The sequence below is a fragment of the Lissotriton vulgaris genome, chromosome 5 (assembly GCF_964263255.1).
Source record: "Lissotriton vulgaris chromosome 5, aLisVul1.2, whole genome shotgun sequence".
Lineage (NCBI taxonomy): Eukaryota > Metazoa > Chordata > Amphibia > Caudata > Salamandridae > Lissotriton > Lissotriton vulgaris.
This window is the reverse complement of record NC_141693.1, coordinates 639,221,473-639,245,394: the sequence shown is the minus strand read 5'-3', so window position 1 is coordinate 639,245,394 and position 23,922 is coordinate 639,221,473. Positions and strand designations below refer to the sequence as shown.

At 41.9% G+C, this 23,922-nt stretch overlaps 1 protein-coding gene across 1 annotated transcript in view; it reads left to right on the top strand.

Annotated features, from left to right (window-relative positions):
• Positions 1 to 23,922, top strand: part of NRG3 (neuregulin 3) — a 1,735,002-nt gene that overhangs the window by 625,969 nt on the left and 1,085,111 nt on the right. The window contains exon 2 of the mRNA XM_086922079.1: positions 23,096 to 23,225. Coding sequence (XP_086778205.1) covers positions 23,096 to 23,225 — 130 coding nt within the window. The remainder of the gene's footprint in view (positions 1 to 23,095; positions 23,226 to 23,922) is intronic.

The following is a 23,922-nucleotide window of genomic DNA, read 5'->3' as shown; positions in this document are numbered from 1 at the left end:
TTTCTCTTATTTCTCTTTCCAAAAAGCAATAACATGCATTAATTGTCAGTCTTGTTCTGTTTTTCTTGTTTGAAGGCAGCTGAATAAGATGACACCCATGAGCAGTGTTGCCGGTCACTTACACATAGTACTGAAACTTTGTTTGTGTATATGTGGGTGTATGCCCTTCTTGTGCCTGTCTGCATATGTCCAAAGGGTCATAATACTTTCTGTTTATCTGAATGTCCACTTATGTTCTAACCCATCTTGGTATTTTTGGTGATGCCATTATCATCTATATTATCTATAACTGTTTTCTATTGGTTATATCTATACTTGAACATACATTGTTGCATTTTCTCAGTTCATCTGATGGTGTTGCCGGCATTAAAATTAATCTAGGCATAAGATGGTCTCTATTTTAATATTTTCTATCAATGCTCTTCCTGTCAAGCATTCTATATATAAAATAGCTAGCCCCTATCTTTGGAAAATATATAAATTGCATGCATTAAACCATGAAATCAGTTTGAAAACATCCATTCAGTAGTCCTTCTTTTACAAACACCTCATGGTGGGGGAATTGCTTTGGCAGAATCCCAATTGTGTGTCACCATCTATCAGTAGTAGAAAAATCTGTAGTATTATTTATGTGTAAATGGAACATGACAGTATTTCATGCAGCTAAAATAAGTGAATGCCTCTTTAACCAGTTTCTATTTTGTGGGCAGGGATTCATTATGCATCTGTGATTCCGCATGATAAATTCCCTACTGCATCAGTCTTGAAAGATCTGCTAGTTCAGACCAAAATCAGAAACATTTACAATTCATTAGTATTTTCACTGAGGTAGACACTTAGCACATTAAAATGCAATCTGTACTTTAATTGCAGCTAGCAACAACCCATGCTTTGAAAGATACAAATAGTAAATAAACACTTGGTTGGCAGTTAAGCTATGTGTTGTGCAATTGATTGAGGCTTCTTCTTTTCAAATGATTGGCAGGCTGGAGATAAAGTTATCATTCATAAATGCTAGCTATGAACCATTCATTAATGATTCAATGCTCTTATTCCGTTTGTCATATGTTGGTAGTTAGAACAAAATATATTCCCTTTTGTGCACTCTTAGCAGATAAAGCCCAACATTGTACCCCTGGGTTGAATGGAAATGCACTAAGAAATTATATACAGTGAGCAGCTTGAACACAATTTAAAACTGTTTGAGTCTATCACATTATTTTGAATGAATTCATTCATATTTATTTATATAAGAATATACAATGCAAAGTGTCATCCTTCTATCAAATAATATACACAAGATAAAAATGTACCCTGAATAAAAATTATTAAAAACAGACTGGTTTAAGTATGTTTATCTATTTCACATCTACAATTTACAAGACACCATTATCAAACATCAGTTATTTTCATTTCAATAGGACAACATAATACACGAAGAATAAATGACTCTGTTGATGCAGTGTTTCAATGCACTTGGAATGGTTTGAATCACCTTCTTAAGGACAGTGTTATAAAATAAGTAATACATCAGTTCTTCCATCACAACCCAACTCTATTTTAGTGCAAACCCTTTGCCCTATGTGGTTCCAAGCCCCCTACACTTGGGTATGGTCAACACACATATAGACCCTTATACAGGCGCAAGCAAATAGGGCCTAAACCCTATCCCACCCTTAGGAAGAGTCATGGAGTCACTTGGAGGTAAGGACCCTCTGCTATGGGGTAAAATATCTTGTTCTACTTTCAGTAACTGTAACTTCTTGAAAAAAGGGCGGCTTATATGTGTTAAAAAAATTAGGCCCACAAATCTTTTACTACCTCAAGGAATAGTCATTCAATCTTAAGAAATAAGCACCCACTGCTGTGGGATAATACAATTCTTGCTATTATAGGTAATGGGATTTATATCCGGCATTTATGCTAACTGTCACTTAGTTTGGTAGTTTTTTTTTTCTACTGAATGGGCTATCTGGGAGCAGATGAGGCCTATCACTTTTGCTACTCTCAATAAATGCTACTCTCCACAACCTAGTGCTGGGCAAGCCAACAAATTAACATGGAGAGATGAGCAAGAGCTGAACCTTGGGTCTGTTTCGGACCTTAGAACCAATGCACGAGCCAAGTGTTTCCTATTTAAATGATACAGCAACCATCAAGTAACATATAATAAAGTCTCTTCAAAACTTAGAAAAGTATGCTATAATGAAGAAAAAGAGATTTGTGAAAGAAAATATGTGCATAAGATAACACAGTTTAAGCGGGTAAACCGCTATTTATCCAGGTTTTTCTGCTTTCATCTGTACAAATCGGCCACTCCATGGGTATCTATTTGTTTTTTTTCTATTAAGATTGTGATTTTATCTATTGTGCATTTTTCTGCAGTTTTTATATAGTGGCACTTGACCTGAAGCACAAGTTACTTTACAAAAGGTTACTGTTCATTGTGTGTAGGCACGGGGAGATTAAGTGATATGCCCAGAATCACAGGATGTTGAACCGAAGCCGAGACATGGACCTGGTTTAAGGCTAAATCCAGGGTACAGGGAGGTAGGCAGGCAGGCATAAGCAGATGTGCTCTTTTCTCTAGTTGCATTGCTTTTCAAGGTAAACAACTCAGAGTGTTCTCACTTTTTATTTTGATTTCCTTTGTCTTGGTTGATGTGTTCCTCTTCATTTCTTGCACATCTGTTGTTTACTTGATTCAATTCATGGCCACGTCAGGAGTAAGTGAAGTCATACCTATTCACTAAAAGCATTGTGATTTCAGCGATTGACTTTTATTGTGGTTAGACACTTTGCCTCAGGAAATAGGATCACAACAGCACAATCAAAAGAAAGATGCAAATAATAAGTGCAAAGGTACTTTGGAAAATTATGCTTGAGACCCTTATGCGCCTTTCCCAAAGCATAATCATTAAAGCATCAAAAAAATCTACATTTGAGAATGAATCATTGCCAACCATTTATGACAAAACTTCAGGTAACCTTACAAAAGGATAGTGGCTTTCCAAAAAGGAGTCAGAAAGTCTGGGACATGATTGAGCCAAATGTATCACTGAGCTTGTCACATCATAGCCCTGTTTTCAAATCATCTACTATATAATCTATTGACTGTCTGCTTCTCTGCATTTGAATGTCTCTGGTGCCTTGATTCTTTGAAAATACCTACACATCATTAAGTAAATGATATGTAGGTATTTTCATCTGAGCTACTTAACCTAGAGTCATAGTGACATAGAAAAGAACTTGAGTTATTTTCAAGAGACAAGTGAGAGTCAGAATATGGAACTGAGCGGAGATGTTTGTTTTGGCTATCAAAAAGTATGTCATTGTCAGGATAAATAGATTTCTGGAACAGAAAGGGTGCATGATTTGAACAAAATCAAAATCTGAGAAAACAGAATTAATGAGTAAGAGGTGAAGATTACAGGTAGATGCTTGGAGCAAAGGGCAGCCATTTGATCAATTAGTGTAATTCCTTTAGGGTATGGGTGCTGCTTGTGGATATTGGGCAGGCCCAGACTAGCCATAGCAGGCACCGGGCAATTCCCTGGTGCGCCGCACGGGTGGGGGCCGGTTTTGGGCCCCTGGGGGCCGTTTTTGTTACAGGGCCGTTTTTGCAGGATAGCTGAAAAATCGGCCCTGTGACAAAATGCCAGGGCCGGTTGTGGTTCCCAGTCCGGCCCTGATATTGGGTATTTAAAAATGTTGCTGAAGTACTGCAGGATGGGTTTTAATTTTCCAGGACTGCAAATTCAGCAGATTGGGGGTTCTTTGGGCACACTTAGGTGGTATTGTACAGTCAGGGATGCAGATCATTGGTACATGGAATTTCAACAGTTTCAGAGACAATAGCACCTAAATAGTGTGTCCTAGATATTGCTTACAAAAATATTGTTCCATTGGAGTTAATAATAGACAATCTACAACAAATGTAGTAAACATTTTGTAATTGATATTTAAGCCACAAAGCTTATATGAGATTTTTGTTATCAACATTCTAACAAACAATCTTTCAGAGACTGCCCACAATGGGTAAACTATATATGTAATATTAGTTTATATATTTATTGTGTGTAGCAGCGCTCATCCCGCTACAAAGATCAGAAAACCAAAGACCAATGGGAAGCCTGAAAAGACAAATGTATTTCTTGATGATCATATATGATGTCACTAATAGAACCCTTCTCCTTTAAAACCATAATTCAAAATGCCATGAACATCAGTTCCTATGAATTCAAATTGTGTACACTAAAGGCCCCCAGCTTAAATCAACAATAGTAAACATCACTAATCATTGTCTTTTCAAACTTCCTAAAATTTCAATGATGAAATTGCAACTTACCCTTGTGATACGTCCCTCAGCATATTTCAACATTGTCTCTAGGACTGCTTTCTTCAATTTTTACTCCTATTTCTGATGGGAATTCAAACTGAATCCATGCCTTCAGATCCTGAACATTTTCCGCTCTCCTTACTTTCCTCATCTGCCTTTTGTTAAACCGTTCAAACTATTTAGTAATGTACATCATTTACTTTTAAAAGCAACCTTTAGATTTGGCTCAACTACCACCATAATTGTTGCAAATGGGTTCCACCCATTTAGCACACCAGGATGTTTTTCTTTGGCTCACCTGGTATTTGGACCTTTATTGTGGATAAGACTCTATGCATGAGCCTCACTCCCATAAAGGTAGGGTGCAGATATTTGAAAGCGGGACATGCAGAATTTAATGTTGATTATGTCCTTCCAGTGAAATGTCCCTAAAATTCATTTTCACTCTAGCAAGGCTGTCTGCTGCCATAGGGAATCATTAGGATACATTGTGACATTTATTAACCCTTTCGCTGCCAGACCTCCCACTCCTCCCTGTCCAAGCCTTTTATTGGCTCTTTGAGGAAGTTCATGCTTAGAGTATTAGTGTGCGATATAAATTCCTTTATAACATAAAATTCTAAAGGGACCCAGAGCTTATCGATTACCTCGATGGGACTGAGAAATTAGCTAAAATACAGCAAATTTTGGGGTTTTGGGGGAAAATAGGGACAAAGTCCTGCAGAAGAAGATATCCCCCCCTGCAAATAGTATCAATGAAGGTGCTAAAATCACCATCTTCTTAGCTTTTAGGAACAGGCAGATCTTAGTCAGAAAACCACATTTTTCAAAACAGTATGGCAGTTTACTGGAACACAGCCCATGTTTCTTATGTTTTGTGCTTTCAACCTCTTTCCAATTAGTGGTAGAAATGGGTGTGAAACCAATTATGGATCCTGCAAAGCTATACATATGTGAAAAGTAGAAAATATGTTTGAATTCAGCAAGGATAACTTTGTGTAGATTCTCCAAGGTTTTCCTGCAAAAAACAACAGTTGAAATGAAATAATCATGAAATTAAATTAGAAAACAATCATTTGTGCCTACGTTTTCACCTGTAAGTTCTTCAAACTAGGGCAGATTTTCAAAACCAATATACTGCTACGTCTGCTGGACCCTTCCGTTTGTGAAGCTATTTTTAACTTGTAGGTTCATCAAGAAGCCGAGGTACCCAGAGCCAATAATTGAGCTGCACCATTTAAAGGTTTTTCATTGCATACTGGGTATGCAGGAATTCATTTGGTAGAATATTAAGAGTAAAACATTATGTATCAATCTATTTACCGAAAGGGGAATAAGATATGGAGTTTAAAAGCAGTGGCTATTTTCACATCTCTGAATTTGTGGGTACCCATATTAGCATGCGATTTAGAGGGCATTTTTCAAAATGACTTATTTTTACACTCTGTTTCCAATTGGCAGGCACAAATGCAGAGAAAGATAGTTGGTATCAACACTTGTTCTACAGCTTTGTGTTACCCTAAGCCTCCCAATAAAAATATTACCCCACCTGTGTGGGTAGTTATGGTGCCCGTGACAGCAAATAGACCTAAACACAACATGGACACACCAAATTCTTTACCTGAAAATTGCCCCTTTTTTCAATGTGTCTAGTTGTGGATTTTGGGCGCTAGCTCAGCCGGCATCTAGAGAAACCTAGCAAATCTGTACATATTAAGAAAAATAGACACCCAGGGGAATCCAGAATAGGGTGACGTATGTGGCTTTCACTAGGTTCTGTTAACCAAAATCCATAACAAACCTCAATATTTGTTTAAAGAAACACATGTTCCTCACATTTCTGTTATGGAAAGCTCTTGATTCTGAGGGGAGCTACAAACTTCCTTCCACCCAGCATTCCCCCATGTCTTCCAATAAAAATGGTACCTCCCTCCTGTGGGTAGGCCTAGTGCCTGTAACAGCAAATAGGCCATTACACAACATGGACATATTATATTTTTCCCTGGAAATTGACCCTTTTTTTGCTATGTGCCTAGCTGTGGATTTTGGGCCCTGCAAATGTGTAAAATTTTTAAAACTAGACACTGAAGGAAATCCGGAATAGGTTGACTTGCATAACTTTCCCATAGTTTTTTTTACACAGATTCCCTTGCAAACCTCAAAATGTGAGTAACAAACATATTTTACTCACATTCCTGTAGTGGAAAGTTCTGGAATCTGTGGGGATACACACACTTCCACCCACCCAGCATTCCCCCATGTCTCCAAATGAAAATGGTTCCTCACTTGAGTTGGTATACCTAGTGCCTGTGACAGGCAATGGCCCGAAATGCATTGTGGACACATCACATTTTTCCACTGAAAACTGACCCTTTTTTTACAATGAGCCTAGCTGTGGATTTTGGGCCCTAGTTTAGCTGGAATCTAGGGACACATAGCAATCTAGTACATTTTTTAAAACTAGACACCTAAGGGATTCCAGGATGGGCTCACTTGAGTGGCTTTCTCCGAGTTTCTTTTACTCGAAATCCCTTCCAAACCTCAAAATCTGTATTGAAAAAACACATTTTCCTCATACTTCTGTGGTGGAAAGTTCTGGAATCTATGCAGAGCCACAAACTTCCACCCACCCAGCATTTTCCAAAGTCTGCCGATAAAAATGGTACCTCACCTGTGTGAGTAGGCCTAGTGTCTGTGACAGGAAATGGTCCAACACGTACCCTGGAGACAACATTTTCTATCAGAAAACGAACTGGTTTTACAAGTGAGTAAACAGTGTTTTTGGTCCTGGGATTGATGGCCATCTGGAGAAACCTACTAAACCTATACATTTCTGAAAACTAGACAGACGGGGAGGTCAAGAGAGGTGTGGCTCCAACCTTTTCCTACCCAGAATCCCTGGAAACTCCAAATATAGCTAAATAAAATATTTTCCACACATTTCTATGTGGTAAAGTTATGGTATCACGGGGCCAGCACAAATGTTCTACCTCCCAGCGTTCCACTAGGCCTCCCAATAAAATTTTTACCACACTTATGTGGGTGGGCCAAGTGCCCACAACAGGGAAGGGCCCAACAGATATTGTGGAGATATCAAAACTGGTTGTGTGATGGAATCACACATGCGTTTAACATGCTTGCCGGTTTCCACACAGTCTGTACAATGCAAGTCCTTTTTTTTTAAAACACTTTATTATCGACTGCAAAGTTGACATTGATGGGAACAGGGTCATTAAATCTGTACAGTCTTTTTCAATTTATACCCATACCCGTTATGCAAAACATATCAGTATCTCATGTACAGTACAATATGTTGTCAGAAGATAATCAATGCCTTGTAATCATGACCCAACATATCATTTGAGGAGTATACCAATTACATCTCAGGTTTCAGTGCAGCAGCGTGCATCTTATGTAGTTAAACAGGAACTCATATAAACCCCCTACCGGTACCCTCCCTAGCCCACCCAATCCCTCTCTTGGTCTATCTGATCCCGGAGTCTTCACTACCCGTGGGGAGTCTGTGTCAGTTCTCAACCTATAGGGTGTGTTAAACAAAAGGAATTAACATGTTTAAGCTGAAAGGGCCTCTTTCTTGAAAGTGCCTGCATGCTCGAGCGCATTACTGAGACTCAACCACCTGTGTCGGGGCTAAGTCGAGTGATTCTAGTTCGATCAACATGGCTTCCCACTCCAATGCTATAGGTTGTTTCCATAGTCCTCTCCCTTCCTCCTTCCGGAGGGCTGCTCCCTCCGGCCGACCCCACTGCACCAAATCCGCCTGCCACACGGCAACCACAGGGGATCTGGAAGACTTTCATCTCATCGTTATGACCTTAATCGCTAAAATGAGTGCTAGATCTACGAATTTCAGCGTAACTTTTTGCTTCCCTGCCCGTCTATGTAGTCCCGTAAGACAGGGCAGGGCCTCATCAGGGACCGGCAGGTGTGTCACTGTAGTGAGGGCTCAACGGACCCCAGCCCAGTATCCCCCCAACCGAGGACAGGACCACATCATGTGAATAAAGTCGCTTCATCCCCGTTACAGCGAGGGCAATAGTGAGGGTAGTCCGGGAAAATACGATGTGTTTTCTTGGGGTTAAGGTATGATCTATCGAGCACCATCGCCTGAATAAATTTAAGTCTAGCATTACGTGATACTCTTTTATGGTGTTCTAGTATGATCTTCCATGCCTTGTCCGTAATTTCAATTTCAGAGTCCTCTACCCAGCATGTTCTAAGGGTCATGAGCTGAATCGCTGCGTGTGCCTGTATCCCTGTGTATAGACAATGCACAAGATGGCCCCCCAGTCCCATGTAATATAAAAGGTGTACTAGTTCATGTTGTGTGGGTTTGGTTCTTTGTGGTACCCATGTGGTCCTAATATAATGTGTCACAGTGGCGTGTATAAAATATAGGCGTGGTGGTTGTCCTGTAATCTGCACGAAGGATTCGTGGTTCAGCAGAGCATTGTCTCCAAAAAAGGCTCCCACTTCCTCCACCCCACTATCTGTCCAGCCCTGTAGATTAGTTTGCATGAGTCTTCCCTGTGGTGTAGGGATGCCTAATAAAGGTATATTTGCTGCATAAGGTGGTACCGCCAACATGTAGGAAAGGGCTTTCCTCCAGCAACTTAAGGCGGTCTTCAGCAAGGGGGCAATCCGGCGGGACCCGGGTCTTGGGCAGCAGTATAAATGTAAATGTAAATGTGTTTGTATTTATATAGCGCCTTCTACCCAGAGGTCTCGTAGCGCTGTATTCCATCCGCTGTGGAACCCTTCCTGGCTTTCCTGTGAGATGTCCACTCCTGGGCACCCCCAAGGTGAAGCCAGGCATCCAAGCGCTGCTGGGGCCGTTGTGGAGATTAAGCAAGCTATTGCCCAGAGTCACAGAGTGGGACCCATGATTAGACTAGGCACCGAGGCGAGAATTATCGGGGTTGGGGAGATTGAGTCCAAGAGCCATTGAGGCGGGAATTAAACCCTGGTCCAGGGCTAGACCTCTGCATCAGGGTCTGCCGCTCTAACCATTGAGCCACGCTTCTCCACGTAGAGTAGAGTTCCCCGCGGTCCAGTCTCTCCGGTGCAAAGCCGATCTCGTGCAAATTCCTACCCGCAGTCCAGTATGAAAGCCACTGAAGCTGACTAGCATAGTAGTATCCTCCAAAATAGGGGACCCCCAAACCACCCGACGTCGTCCCAAGCTGGAGTTTCCGAAGGCTGATCCGTCTCCGGCCAGCTCTCCAGATAAGACTAATCAAAATGGTGTACAGTGTGTTAGAAATAGATTGAGGGAGGATCACTGGTAAGTTCACAAAGTAATATAGAATACAATACAAGTCTTAACCACAAATATGCCTTTATTACACATACCTTTACAACGATTTATGTGTTGTCAAAGCGTGTATAGTAAACAAATTTCCGTGGTTAAGGCTTACTCCCCTGATCCTGCCTCCGCCCTGAGTCTGAAAACTACCCCCTCCCTCCTGAAAACCAACCCCCTCCCTGAGCCCTAAGCACTTCTCGGCCCCCAGTCCTAAATACCGCCCCCTATTTCCCTAAACCCGAAAAATTACCACGACCTCCCCCTGGGCCCTAAAAACAATCCGAGGTCCCCTAATCACTAACAACTACCCAGACCCCTCCGAGAGCCATAAAAACTACCCCTGAAATCGACACCAAACCCCCCTGAAAACTACCACGAGGCCCCACCCCTAAAAACTACCCTGAACCCCCACCACCCCTGAAAAAAAGTTGTCCGTATTTACTCTACACTCTACAACACCACCAAAGAAAGGCAACACTAGCTGTACCATGTTCGGGGTGATCCAGAGGCCAGCATTTCCAATGGGAAGCCTTTCAGCCCAAGGCTGCAATCCAGATGCCTCTTGCTGAACTACTGGCTCATCTGTTACTTCAACTAAAAGCTGCCCTTCAAACGCACTGAGAGTATCATCATCATCAGAAGATTCCTCTCAAACAGAAAATTCACTGCCTGAATCTGGGCTTCCTCTTCTGTCTCAGATGACAAGCCAGTCTCATAATCATGGCCAGAAGAAGACTCAAAATGCATACCAAAAACCTGTGGAGTGGTCATCTTGCAGCTAGCTATATTCCTTACTAAGAAAATTAACTTGACAAACAAGTCAACAATACCCAACACTGTAAAAAATAAGCCATGAGCAACATGTGGCTCATCAAACAGAAAGTAAACCTGCTGGAATACAGAACAAGGTAGGAGGAAAAGTCAATCCATACAAAGCACACAAAGACGTTTTGACTCTTAAAAAATACCACCCACTTGCTGGAGACAGCAACATTGAGGATCAACTACACTCATTCTGCACAGCAAGCACTAAAGAGATCCCACTGGAAAAAATCAAATAAAAAGCAACATTACACACAATTCTGTTCAGAATGTGCACAAATCAGTACGATACCGTGAAAGACGATCACATAAAAAGCTAACACAACAAATGATAAAAAAGGGAAAGGATACACATTAAATGTAAAGATTACGGAGTGAGTTACTTACCATCCACAACTCCACAAACTGCAGCTATGCCAAAGCAGCACCCACAAACAGAATTTACCTACAAGACAAAGAAAACCGTTGCCTCGACATTAAAAAATGAAAAGAAAATTAAAAATGCTAACAAAATATCAAAAGGCACTGAGAGTTCCCTGAAAGCAGACGTGGATCCACCAGATGGAATTAAACGTTACCCCAGAAGCAGATCTCCCACCATATACATAACCCTATTCCCAGGTGACTGAAGTGTTACCACCCACCCTGAGTCTCAATCCACTCACAAATCTCTTGACGGGGCAAAAACACACCCAAGAGAGCATATCGGACTAAAAATGCCCAATCTGCGTACAAAAAATAAATATGGGGCCTCCAAGGTGAGCAAGCTTTCCCCATGGGGTCGCTCCCCTTCAAAACATAATTCCATTGTGTCTAGATGGCTTTCACCACCACAAGTGGCAGATCGCACCTAAAAATGACAGATCTGCCCACTTGTGGGGGAGTAATACAAATACAAATCTCTCCATGGGGAGCTACCCTTTCCCAATGAGTTGCTCCCCGAACAACAAGAAAAACCCTTGGTGGTTTAGTGGGCTTCCACCCCAAAGATGGGAGATTGCCCTAAAAACAGCTGATCTGCCCTCTGACTGGTAGAATAACTATAAGCATTCTATTTCAAAGGGAGCAACTCTTGCCCAAGGGGTTACTCCCCATACAAGAAAACAATCCCTTGTGAATTAGTGGGCTTCCATTACCCTAGAGGGTGAATCGGCCTAAAAATAGCCAATCTGCCCTCTGAGAGTGTGGAATAACTTAAAGAATTCTCGCCCAAGGGAATCAACGCTTGCCCAAGGCTTTACTCTCCGACAACAAATCAGTTCCAGGTGGACTAGTGGGCTTCCCCTGACATAGAGAGCAGATTTAAAAATGGCTTATCCTCCCTCTGGGAGGTTGTAAAACTAAAAACATTCTCCCCCAAAGGGAACTACTCTTGCCCAAGGGGTGACTCTCTGAACAAGAAAACAATCCCTGGTGGTTAAGTGGGCTTCCACCCCCCAGTGGGTGGATCGGCCTATAAATGGCCGATCTGACCTCCAAGGGAATGGAATAACTAAATATAAATTCTCCCCCAAGGAGAGCAAGCCTTGCCCAAGTGTTCGCTTCCTAAACAAGAAAGCATTCCCTGGTTGTTTAGTGGACTTCCTAGCCCCCTAAAGGGCAAATTAGCCTAATAACTGCTGATCTCCCCTCTAGGGGGGGATTGAAAAAAATTGATTCTCCTCCACAAGGGGCGACCCTTGCCAAGGTAAACTTCCCTGATGGTATACTGGGTTTTAGCCCCTCTGGGGACAGACTGGCAAAAAAAACAGCTGATAGACCCCCAATGGGGGCTGAATCACAGCAAAAAATTAGCCCCCTTGAGGAGTGACCCGTGCCCAAGGGGTTGCTCCCCCATCAAGAAAAAACTCCCGGTGGTCCAGTGGTTAGATTCCTACTCCACAACTGCGGCTCTCCCTGCAATCATGGATCAGGAATCCACTCAAAACAGACACAAGGGGAAAGGGAAAACTCTTTCCTTTACCCCTGCATTTGTTTTCTCAAAATAAACCCCCTCCCTGAGAAGGAGTTACCAATAGGTCGTCCTCTCTTCTCTGGACTCGCTGGAAGCAAATGGCTTCCAGCATGTCCCCAGCTGCACTTGATGACGATGGCACGCCATGCGTGTTCCAATGTCATCAGATTGCTGATAGTGGGTTTTAGGTGGCAGCCAAAGCACTTTCGCTGCCATCCCTGCTGAGGGGGTTGAAGGGGCAGTTCAAGATGGAGCGCTAGGACTTTCCCTATGGGTGCTTGCCTGAAGGAACGGTTCCGTCCTTGGCACATCAGCACTACAGCTGAGGAAGTAAACGTTGAATCCGTGCCACTGAAGGGGATCAATGCTAAGGGGCATATTATGATTGCGGTTTTCCCGCATCCTCCAGGCCGGCGGAAGCCACCGCCGGCCCGGAGGATGCGGGAAAACCGCTGCGGAACCTCCACAGACCCACCGCCAAATTAGGATGGCTGGTGGGTCTGGTATTACGTCCGCAGCTTTTCCGCCGCAGTCACCTTTCGACCGCGGCGGAAAAGCACTAACATGTCTGGCGGTGTCTATCAGACACCGCCAGGCATATTAGGATGTCTGCAATTCTATGCTTTTCCACAGCGGCTTTTCCGCCGTGGAAAAGCATATGGACCTTCACTTCGGGGGCCCGTTGCGGGCCCCCTGGGTGAAGGGGTGGTGGGGGGTGCACATGGGGGGGTACCTATGGTACCCCCCTGCATTTGCGTACACAATGCAGCAGGCACCGCGCGGTGCCTGCCGCTTTGTGCACGCAAATGCTGTGCATGCATTTTTAACATTGCGGCGGGTGCAGCTTGAAGCTGCACCCGCCGCAATGTTAAAGATTGAGGATGTGACCGCCACCCTGGCGGTCACATCCTAATCTGCACAGAGGAAATGCTGCAGCCCATGCGGACGTTCCCTCATACTCTGGGGTCACGGACGGACTCAAGTCCGCCCGCGATCCTAATGACCCCCTTAATTTGGATTTGTTGAATCTAGAAAAATAATTCTTTCACTCATTTGAATTTGAAGTTAAAGCCCTCTTTAGTGGTGAGGTTGAATTTTAAATTAATATTTCTGAAACATCACCTCTGGAAAGTCTCAATTTCCTGCCTGAAGGTTCTGGAGTCTTTCTGGGAGTTTTGAGCTGCTTGCTTTGCTGATAGCTCTCACACTGGGGTATATATATTGTGCACAAATTAACCTAGGTGTAGCGATTAATCATTCATTCATAAAGGAGTTCTTTATGCCCATGGCTTTGGAGAAGATTTTGGTGTTGGGCTGCTCTTGCTTCATCACTTTGTAATTGTAGATGGCATAGCTCTCTTTCCTGCTCTTCTTGCATTCCTTCCAGTCCTCCTTAGGAGGCTTTGACAGAGCTTTATTGGAACACTTTTTGGGAGGCGGTGCAGTCTTGGCTGGTTCTCCCATGATCGACATTCGGTTAGTGGATCTTCCTGACAGTATGGATGGGAGGTGCTGCGCCCTACAGTGGCACATGCCAGGCTGGAGTCAAACCAAATCAAAAGGGGAGAACTGACCAGAACCAGTTTTTGGGTTAGACAAAAAAGTAACCCTTACCCACAAGCTGGACAGAGCATAAAAGTGGCATCCCAGAAAATGATGGAGAGCAAATCCTGTAACTGGACTACAATAGCAGCTCCAACATGATCAAACAAAGGAAAAGCCCCTGATTACCTGATTGACTGTCTACAGCTAACCATAGAAATAAAGAGTCTCTCCAGGGCCACTGATGCTGGTCCCCTAACAACCTCTGAGGACCAGTTGGTGGAAGACATGGATCCCACTTCTACCCTGTGTGTCCTGCAAGACAGCCAGGATGCCAGGGGAGCTAGGGAGGGCAGATAGAGGAGTAGGCGGGTGCATGGAGCGAATTAAGCCAGCTCTCCTCAAAGTGCACCCTCTATTAGGCCAGGAGGCCTGCTGAAAGTGCTCCTGGTGGCCAGAGCTCACCCAGGATGGAGTAAGACCAGCCCAGCTACCCTGCAATTGGCCCAACAGCACCAGAGTTATGCACATTTAAAGAACTTGAACTTTGACCCCCCTCTTGAAAAGGTGGCACCACCATACTTCCTGGATTTTTCCCTGTGTGGGCCAGGGTCCCGGGGTCCAGGCAAAGATCATGCGTTATTGTGGGAGAGGGTTGTATGTGGGGCCCCCTCCCTTAACCTTATTCAGACCCCAGGACACCATCACAAGAGGACAGTCCAGAACACCATCCCTGCACCCTAATGTAGGAGGAAGCAGGAGAGCCACTGCACTCACACATGGATGGTTGCTGCCTCCTGCTCTCCATTCCTGTGACTGGGGGGAGCAGGGAGGCATGCACCAGCAGCAGCCTGCCCACGAGAACAAAGGTGGGAAAATGTACACGCTGGCTCCCATGCCAGCATAGAACAGAGATGGCCAGTTGCGCAGTCGGTTGGGGCAGCAGGGTGTGGATTCCCCACAAAGACTCAGGATGCCTCAAATGGGTACAGGTGGCACCCCTTTAAAACAAATACAGAAAGAGACACAGCTCTCCTGAACACAGATGAAAAGCTGCTAATGAAAGATTCACTGTTTCAGGTAAGAGAGTACCCCATAAAGCTCTGCAAGGGCTTGTTTGTATATATCTTTCTCCTGTTTGTAGTGCCCAAAATCTGAGCGGGGCCACTACCAATGATGAAGATTAGTGTTTTGGGGGTTGCAGAGTTGCAGCAGCCCCCCAAATCATTTCTGAAAGAAACTACCCATTATTCTCTCGGGTCCCATAATCTGTGACCCCAAGAGAAGTTTTCATTATTTTTACTGGTTGGTTTTGTGAGTGCATTTTATGTGACAGAAAGGTAGATAAAAAGACCTTGATTCATGTTATGATAATTTCAATGTTTTATTGACAATTCATTGCTGACATATATTTTATAAATATTGCAACATTTTAATGACAGCATTGATTGTATTTAAAGATGGTAATTGATTGTAGTGAGAAGAATAGTGTTTTTTGATATGTTGTTATTGGTATTTTAATGTTCTGACCCCTTTACAAAGTCAATTGGCTTGCCTCATGTTATAATGTGGTAACACCCCTTCACAAAGCTAATAGTCTTGTCTGGCGTAATGATGTGGTGACCCCCTGACAAAGCCTATGGCCTGTTTATTTAAAGTGACACCCCCTATAATGCAACGTGCTACCTGTTATTGATTGGGGCACTGTTGGAGGTTGGGGTGCTACTGTGATTCTGGGGGTTATGGCCCAGTAGAGATTGAATGCAATTTGAGAATGTCATCATAGGTAATTCTATGTGTCTAATGTACATATTTGTAAATTAAATGTGCAGTATTTTGTCATGTGTCTGTAAGAAATGCACTTTTCCTGTTACAAAGAAAAAGCACTGGCTAAATAATAATTTATTAGGGTTATTATTTGATACAGTCCATGCCGTGCAGGAATGGACTTTGGCATTCCAATTGCAGTGCTTTTTTAACAAGCACCACTGTGGGAATGCCAAAGGACCACTCAACAGACCACAAGATAACTCGTAATCTGGCGGGTGGCCGGCGGTCAAGGTTGGCAGTCTTGGAGTGGGGCGCTGGCTGGGCAGCCCGCTACAAGAGCGCCAAACTCATGTTTAGGCCTCTAATCTTATCTTCCACCTATTCTTCAGATTCAATAGCTCTCTAGCTTGTTCTCAATAAATCATTACACATTTCTCCCCTTCACCCCCTTATTTGCCAATTTTAGCTCCTACTGCCACATGCCATCCACCTTTCTAACAAACTTTCAGTCAAGATGCTTATTATAAGACTATTCCTCATTCAGCAAATTTAAGAACTAAATAAACGAACTCTGAACCACAATAAATGCTTCTTCAAATTGCATAAAATGCTGTCTCAGTTTACTTACCACTTCATATTTCCGCTGCCCCTTACAGATTGAGACTGTTATCTCCCTCCACTGGCGCTTTAATTTTCCTTTAAATTTGCCAATACTCTGTGCCTGTATTACAAATATTCTTCCCCTCTATACCATTGCCGAATACTTCTCCTATCAAACCTAAAACTACTTTACTTCATCAAACCTCGCTGAAACGAACTTCCTCTGTGTTTGAGATTACCAGATAACTATTTGTTATTTCAAGAATTGCTAAAAAGTTGGTTGTAAAGCCAAATTATGTAGCATAATTGCAGTGGGATAAATGCTGTCCAAATAAAGATATTAAAATTTTTAATAACTCCAAATGTATACCTCATTTAACAGCTTGCACCGAAGATTCCCTACATCGCCAGATTATAACAAGAGTTTTCAGCAAAACTGCTTTCGCATTTTGTCATTTGCAAAAATAGCAGATTTTTACTCGAATAAGAATAAAGATGACTATGTAACATCTTTCTATTTACAGTTTTTAAAAAGTATGATTATTGTCTAAAACCCATAGTCAAAAAAGTATTGCAATGAATCCACTATTAACTTTTCTTTTATCACATGTTAATTTGAAGAAGGTTTTTCTCACCTTTTATTTATAATATATCACTGCTGATTTTAGGGGAAGATCAGGAAAATATTTTAGAAGAGAGAGCTCTTAGCCATTCAGTTACCAGCTTGTGAATCATGCCATCAAAGACAAAAAAAAAAACTTATTTTTTTGTATTTTATCAGCTTGTGTTTTTGCACTTACTCAACACATTTTATTGTAACAGCGAGGTTGCTTTTCGAGTAAATAACACTTTTATGTTGAGGAACAAATTATTGTATTATTTTATAAATGGCTCAGTAATCTACACCATTGTTTTCAATCCAAGCCCAGACTCTTATTTCACCCTGTAAAACTGTAATTCTTTCTACAATGCCAGAAGAGAAGGTACTCATTTCCCTGACCACTGTGGGATTGTTTTCAGTAGGGCATACAGAAAAATCTGCTCAAGTTGGCACAGTTACCCCTGGGAGCTTTTCGATCATTAGTTAAGGAGTGGCAAGGGGGTTTCACCCACCACTAAGCTGCTCCTAGGTGTAAATGTAATGTCCCCAGTACCCTCCATAGAACACTTACTTGACCAGTGAAAGAACATAAGAGGAATGAGCCTCCTGTTTTTGACCTGGGATGAGCCTAGAAGACTGAACCTCCTGTCCCTCTTGTACACAAGACAAAGAAGTAGACTCTAAGGGTCATGAGGTTGACTTCCGGTTCAAGCTAAAGTTACACAACAACTGACTTCAAGAACCTGCAAAGGACTGGGACCAACGTGCCAACCTGATCCAATAAAGGTGCATTGTCGCTGGGCCAAAAACTCAGGTTGTGCCCACTCAGAGTTTTTCCGCAGCAGCAAATCTGATTCAGCGCAACCTTGTAGAGAATATATCCAACCTGATGGAGCCCTCTTTGGCTACAACCTTGCCCCAGTGAAAGAATCTGAGCTCCGAAATATTGACCAAGTCCAAGGGTATAAATCTTTAGTCTTCAGAACTATCTGATAACCCAGGGGCCTTCTTAGGTGTGAAATACCAATTTTCCCTACTCTTAGCTTTCCAGACAAAATTAAGTGTCATCACCAGCGATGCATCAATTGACTATCTGATGTCTTGGAACCCTATCCCTCCACAATCTGCTGCTTTCCATTGCTTAGGATTTTTGGCTACCATTTTAGAGACTGACGACCTGATTCACAATCTATATACCGTTATAACTGTCTATCTTTTTATGTGCAGAGTCTCTGCCATGAGCGCGGAGACTCTGCTGGCATGAAGATGCTACAAATGAAATTCCTTTGTGAATTCAAAAAAATCACAAACACACACAAAAGTGTACGTTTACCTTTCTGAATCAGGTCCTGTGTCTGAAGGTAAAACTTCCGACCTGGTTGACTTTGGTTTCTGTATCCAACCTACACTCCATTGGGGCTGGCCTTAACTTGTGCCTAGGTACTGGTATTTGTATTTGTATTTGTATTTATTTATTTATAAAGCGCTAACAATCATCCTAGGTAGGATATCACGGCGCTGAGGTTTGGTGCGGAGGGGTACGGTGACCGCATTGATTACTGATTATTCTGGTTTAGGGAAGAGTAGTGTCTTTAATTGTTTCCTAAATGATAAGAGACATTCTGTCAGTCTGAGATTGGGAGGTAGATCATTCCACTTGGTTGCAGCTAGATGAGAGAAAGCCCGCTCTCCCATCCTGACAGTCTTCACGTGGGTAGTGTTTGCTCTTCCTGAAGTTCTGGATCGAAGGTTCCTCGATGGTCTATGGAATTTGACTTTATTGTGTAGAATGGTAGGGCCTGTATTGTAAAGTACCTTGTGTGTGATACACAGTAATTTGAAGTTGGCTCTTTGTCGCATTGGGAGCCAATGTAGTTCTCGCATGCAACTTTTGGCCGAATCATATCTCTTCTTATTGCATACAGCCTTTGCCGCGGCATTTTGCACTATCTGCAGTTTAGAGAAAAGATAGTCTGCCATTCCAACAAACAGAGAGTTGCCGTAGTCCAGTCTGCTCATCAGCAGCGACTGGACAAGGGTCTTCCTACACTCAGTCGGAATCCAGGGGAAGACTCGTCTGAGCATTTTCAATAATGCAAAGCCTCTGCCACAGACAGTGGAGACATGTGATTTCATGGACAGAGCACTGTCCAGTACCACACCCAAGTTTTTCGCTTTTATGGTAGGATTTGGGGGCAAGCCCAGGTTACTTGGCCACCAGCTGTTGTCCCAGAGCTGGGGATTTTTGCCAAACAGGAGGATTTCTGACTTGTCTGCATTTAATCTCAGACAGTGCTCTTGCATCCAATTGGCCAGCTCAGTCAGGCATTTTAGTAGTCGAGTTTTAGGATCATCTTTCTCATCAATGGTGACCATCAGCTGGGTGTCGTCAGCATAAGAACACATTTCAACACCCCACTTTCTTCCAATGGCTGCCAATGAGGAAACAAATACATTAAACAGGGTTGGGCTTAATGAAGCCCCCTGAGGAACCCCATATTTAATGTTTCGCTGGGGAGAAATGAAATCACCCAGACACACTGATTGTGTTCGATCCGCCAAAAAGGATTGTAGCCATCCCAATGCCTTGTCTCGAATACCTTTCCCTTCCAGGGCTTTCAGTAGTTGGTCGTGTGGTACGGTATCAAAAGCCGCCGATAAATCCAAGAGTATCAGGACGACTGTCTTACCCTGATCCACCTGGGCCCTGATATTATCCGTCACCGCCAAAAGTGTTGTTTCAGTACTGTTGTTCTCCCTGAAACCTGTCTGAGAGACATCCAACAGTTCATTGGCTTCCAAATAAGTGGATAGCCGTCTATTGACCAGTTTCTCCAGCACTTTTGAGAGGTAAGGTAACTGGGATATTGGTCGATAGTTGGCAGGGTTGTTTACATCTAATCCTGCTTTTTTTACTAATGGGGTGACTAGGGCCTGCTTCCAAGATCTTGGAAATTTAGCAGAGCCTAAGGAAAGATTGAGTGCTTTCGTTACGGCAGGGCAAATTACAGGGGTTAGCTGAGAAAAAATGTGGTGCGGACATGGATCTAGTGAGGATCCTGACTTAACTTCGAGCATGACTTTGCCTACCTCTGCTTCTGAAAAAGGGCCAAAACTTGAACAGGTAACTTGAGTTGTGGTTGGCATACTGCGCTCAATAGTTTCTGGTCTACAATTAGGAAAAGAGGCATAAATGATATCAATTTTCTCACAGAAAAAATCATTTAGTTTATTGCAGTTCTCTTGTGATGGAGTAAGTTTTACTGAAAGATTTGTTGGGTTGCATAATTCCCCGACAATTTTAAAAAGTTCCTTTGAGGAATTTTTATTCTCAGTGATTCTACGTGTAAAATACTCCTTTTTAGCCTTCTTGATTGCTTTATTGTAGAGTACGAGTGCTTGTTTATAAGTGTTTCTGGTCTCGTCTGACTTGCCTATTCTCCATTTATGTTCCAGAGATGTACATTTTCTCTTTAGAGATTTCAATTCTGGTCCGTACCACCTTTCCGATTTTGTAGTTCTGGGTTTGTGATGAACTCGGAGGGTGGAGCAGAACTCAAGTGCAGTCTTAATACTTGTGTGAAGTAAATCTATTTCTTCATGAATGTCAGTAGATGCTAAACTCGGGTGTGAAAAATGTTGTTTGAATTTGTCTATTGAGAAATTTTTCCAACTCCTCGTGCTTGCTACACTTAGACCCAGTGTTCTCGTGTGTATAGTAGGTAGATTGATACGGAAAGTGATCATATAGTGATCTGTCCATAGCAGAGGTGTTACAGAGTCAATGTCAATCGATTCCATGTTAGAAAATACCAAGTCCAATATGTGACCTGCCGTGTGTGTAGGATGATTAACTCTTTGGGATATCTGCAAGATTTCCATATCCTCCACTAATTGTTTTGTTAGGGGGTTATTGCATTTATCAAAATGTATGTTAAAATCTCCGAGGAGGAGGATATTTTTATTCTTCAAACAGACTGGCATAATTTGCTCCAGTAATTGTGTACTGAAATTTAATGTGCAGCCAGGAGGATTGTAGATTAGTACTCCTCCAAATAACACATTAGTGTTTAAGGACACTGAAAAAGCCATAGTTTCACAGTTTTCCACTTGTATGTCGGTCTCTTGCTTACAAGTGAGAAAGTCTCTAAATAAAGTGCAACCAGTCAAGTGCAACCAGATGAACGTGGTTGATGCTTAATGATTTTTGGCACCATTTTCATATGTTACCTAAAACAAATCATAACTCCATTTTCCCTTATTAGATTTTTAAGTTTAAGTGTAATCTTGTTTATTAAAATGTATTACATTTTTCTAATTTGGTTTGGGATGTTTCTTGTGTGTGTTTGACTTTATTATTTTTCATTAATATATAAATACTTCATACATTGCCTCTAAGTTAATCCATGTGCTCAATGCAGTAGCTACTGGATGGAACAATGCCATTACTCCATATAACTTTCAGCCAGCATATTTTTACAACGATTATGCATTTACCAAGCATGCCTTTACAACTCATTTTGTTGTAAAAACATGAATTTTCAAAGCTTATGCATGGTAAAGGTCTTTCCTGATCCCAAGCCTGAGCCCTAAAACCTGCCCACAGCGCAACCCATCCTGGCCCCCAGGTCCCAGAAATCCCAGCCCCAACTCTGAGCCAAAAAACTACACCCCTAGCACTACCCCTCCCTGGCTCCCAGCCATTTAAAAAAAAAACAGTCCCAGCCAAAAGCCCTAAAAGAGGCCCCTGGCACTACCTTCCCACCCCTAGCCCGCAGCATTTAAAAAAAACACTCCCAGCCCAAAGCCTTAAAGCCAGACCCTGCCCTGAAACTTTCCAGCCCCACGCCTTCTTGTGAAATTCCCCTTACCTCACGGGGAGGCAGCTCTTTGAGGTTGATGCATAGGTTTCTTTTTCCTTAAAGGGGAAGTGGAAGGTCTCTTTGTCTCCTCTAATTACAATGATTGTCACACATATGCCATTACCCCTGTACCACACATATGCCCTACCGCCAGTACCACGCTTATACCCTTACCGTTCATCCCTTTACAACCTAATTTGTTGTAAAGACATGTGTGGTAAAGGTACATTCATTGTGAAATCACACGTGATAAAGACTATGAGTCATAACAGAAGATGCGTTGTAATAACTGTGTTGTAAAAGCTATGCATAGTAACAGCTGTGTTGGAGTAGCTGTTTCCTACCAGGGGTTGAGCTCAGGCTTATTCAGACAAGGGCTGTGGTTATAACTTGAGGTGGATACCCGTCCCCTCAACTAAAATCCCCCATTTTTTTTATTTCAAGGTACAATTAATCTGTCTACATGACTATATCCTCACACCTGTCCTGTTTTATTAAATAGAATCTACATTCACATAAATATGAACATTTGTTTAATTGGGTATGCATTTTTCCATTTAATGCACTTTAATAATACACAGTATTGATAATGGTAATGACATTTATTTTTTATGGTGCTCACATTTGATGGCTTTTACAACAGTATAGCACTCTAGCATGTCTGTGGAATTTGTGAAAACAAAGAAAAGACTAGGTTGGAGGAAATGATTTCAGGTTGTAAAAGACCCAATTACCACTCTAATTTGAAAACTACAACCTTTATTGATTTTTACAGAGTTCTTATCATATTTATTGATTATGTGATTAATAAGATTTGACTTGGACTCAAAGCGAGATGAACAAATCATTTTTAGGAACAACACGTGAATTAAAATGTTAATGAGCGAAAATAAATTCAGAAAGCTTTATTGGCGTATAATATAACTCCTGCTGCTAATATATTTTTCGAAACTAGAAAGGCGCTGATGTGGATCAAATTATTAATCCTTAATTTAGAAGTCTGACAATTGAACAAAATTGTCCTATTTAGTTTGACTTGGCCCGTACATTTTTTGAATGTTAATTGCATGCTCTGTCTTGGTCAATCACATTTTACTGGAGCTAATATATTTTTTGGCAGATTCAAAGTTCGTTTTGATTGGAATTCACAAATGAGATCTGGCACAGCTATGTAACCAAGTATATCATTTTTATCCTTGTCATTGTCATTTTCTCTGTAATTCTTGAAACAGTTTAAAGTCTAACGTGATTTCTTTTTTCTATTCATTCTTTTTTATAGGCACCACCACTTATTCCACCGAGAGATCAGAGCACTTTAAACCCTGCAAAGATAAGGATCTGGCATACTGTCTCAATGATGGGGAATGCTTTGTAATCGAAACCCTTGCAGGATCACATACACACTGCCGGTAAGTGCAGGTCCTTTTTTAAAACATGGAAGTAGATTGTACAGCATCCGTGAAAATCCACAAAGAATTCTACAGGGATTAGTAATACACATGATTAGATGGCTGCATTGGCCTCTCAATAATGAGTGCATCTAAAAGCAAGGCCATAAAGATAGCCTGGAGACTTACACAAGTTTTAAATAGATTCAAATATAGACACATTCTATACACATACTGTCTGTTTCTGTTTTTTTTTTTGGAAGCCTTTCACTGGCACGGTATCTTGAACTCCATTCTACCTAAATATCGACGCATCTTATAACTAATTAATGAATGCATTAACTAATGTATCTATGTATTCACCGAATTATCGGTGCATTAATGTAGTTATTGCATTTATAAAGTTCTTGTGTTAAGGTAAGTTAGCTTCTGAGCTCCAGCAAGGGGGAAATGACACACAACAGTAGCCATAGGCAGCATAATTACATGTGGAAGAAATATGATTGTTGCATAATCATGTATATATGTATTGCATATTAATCAATATTCGATTATGCATCATAATCATAAAAGATAAAAACATAAAAGCCACATAAAAACATTAATAACCTTATTATACACAATACAATACATTTCATTTAAGTAACACAATATGTAAGCAATTAGGTACAATTTAAAAGTCGCGGGCCAGCCTCACATTTACATCATTACTTTCTTA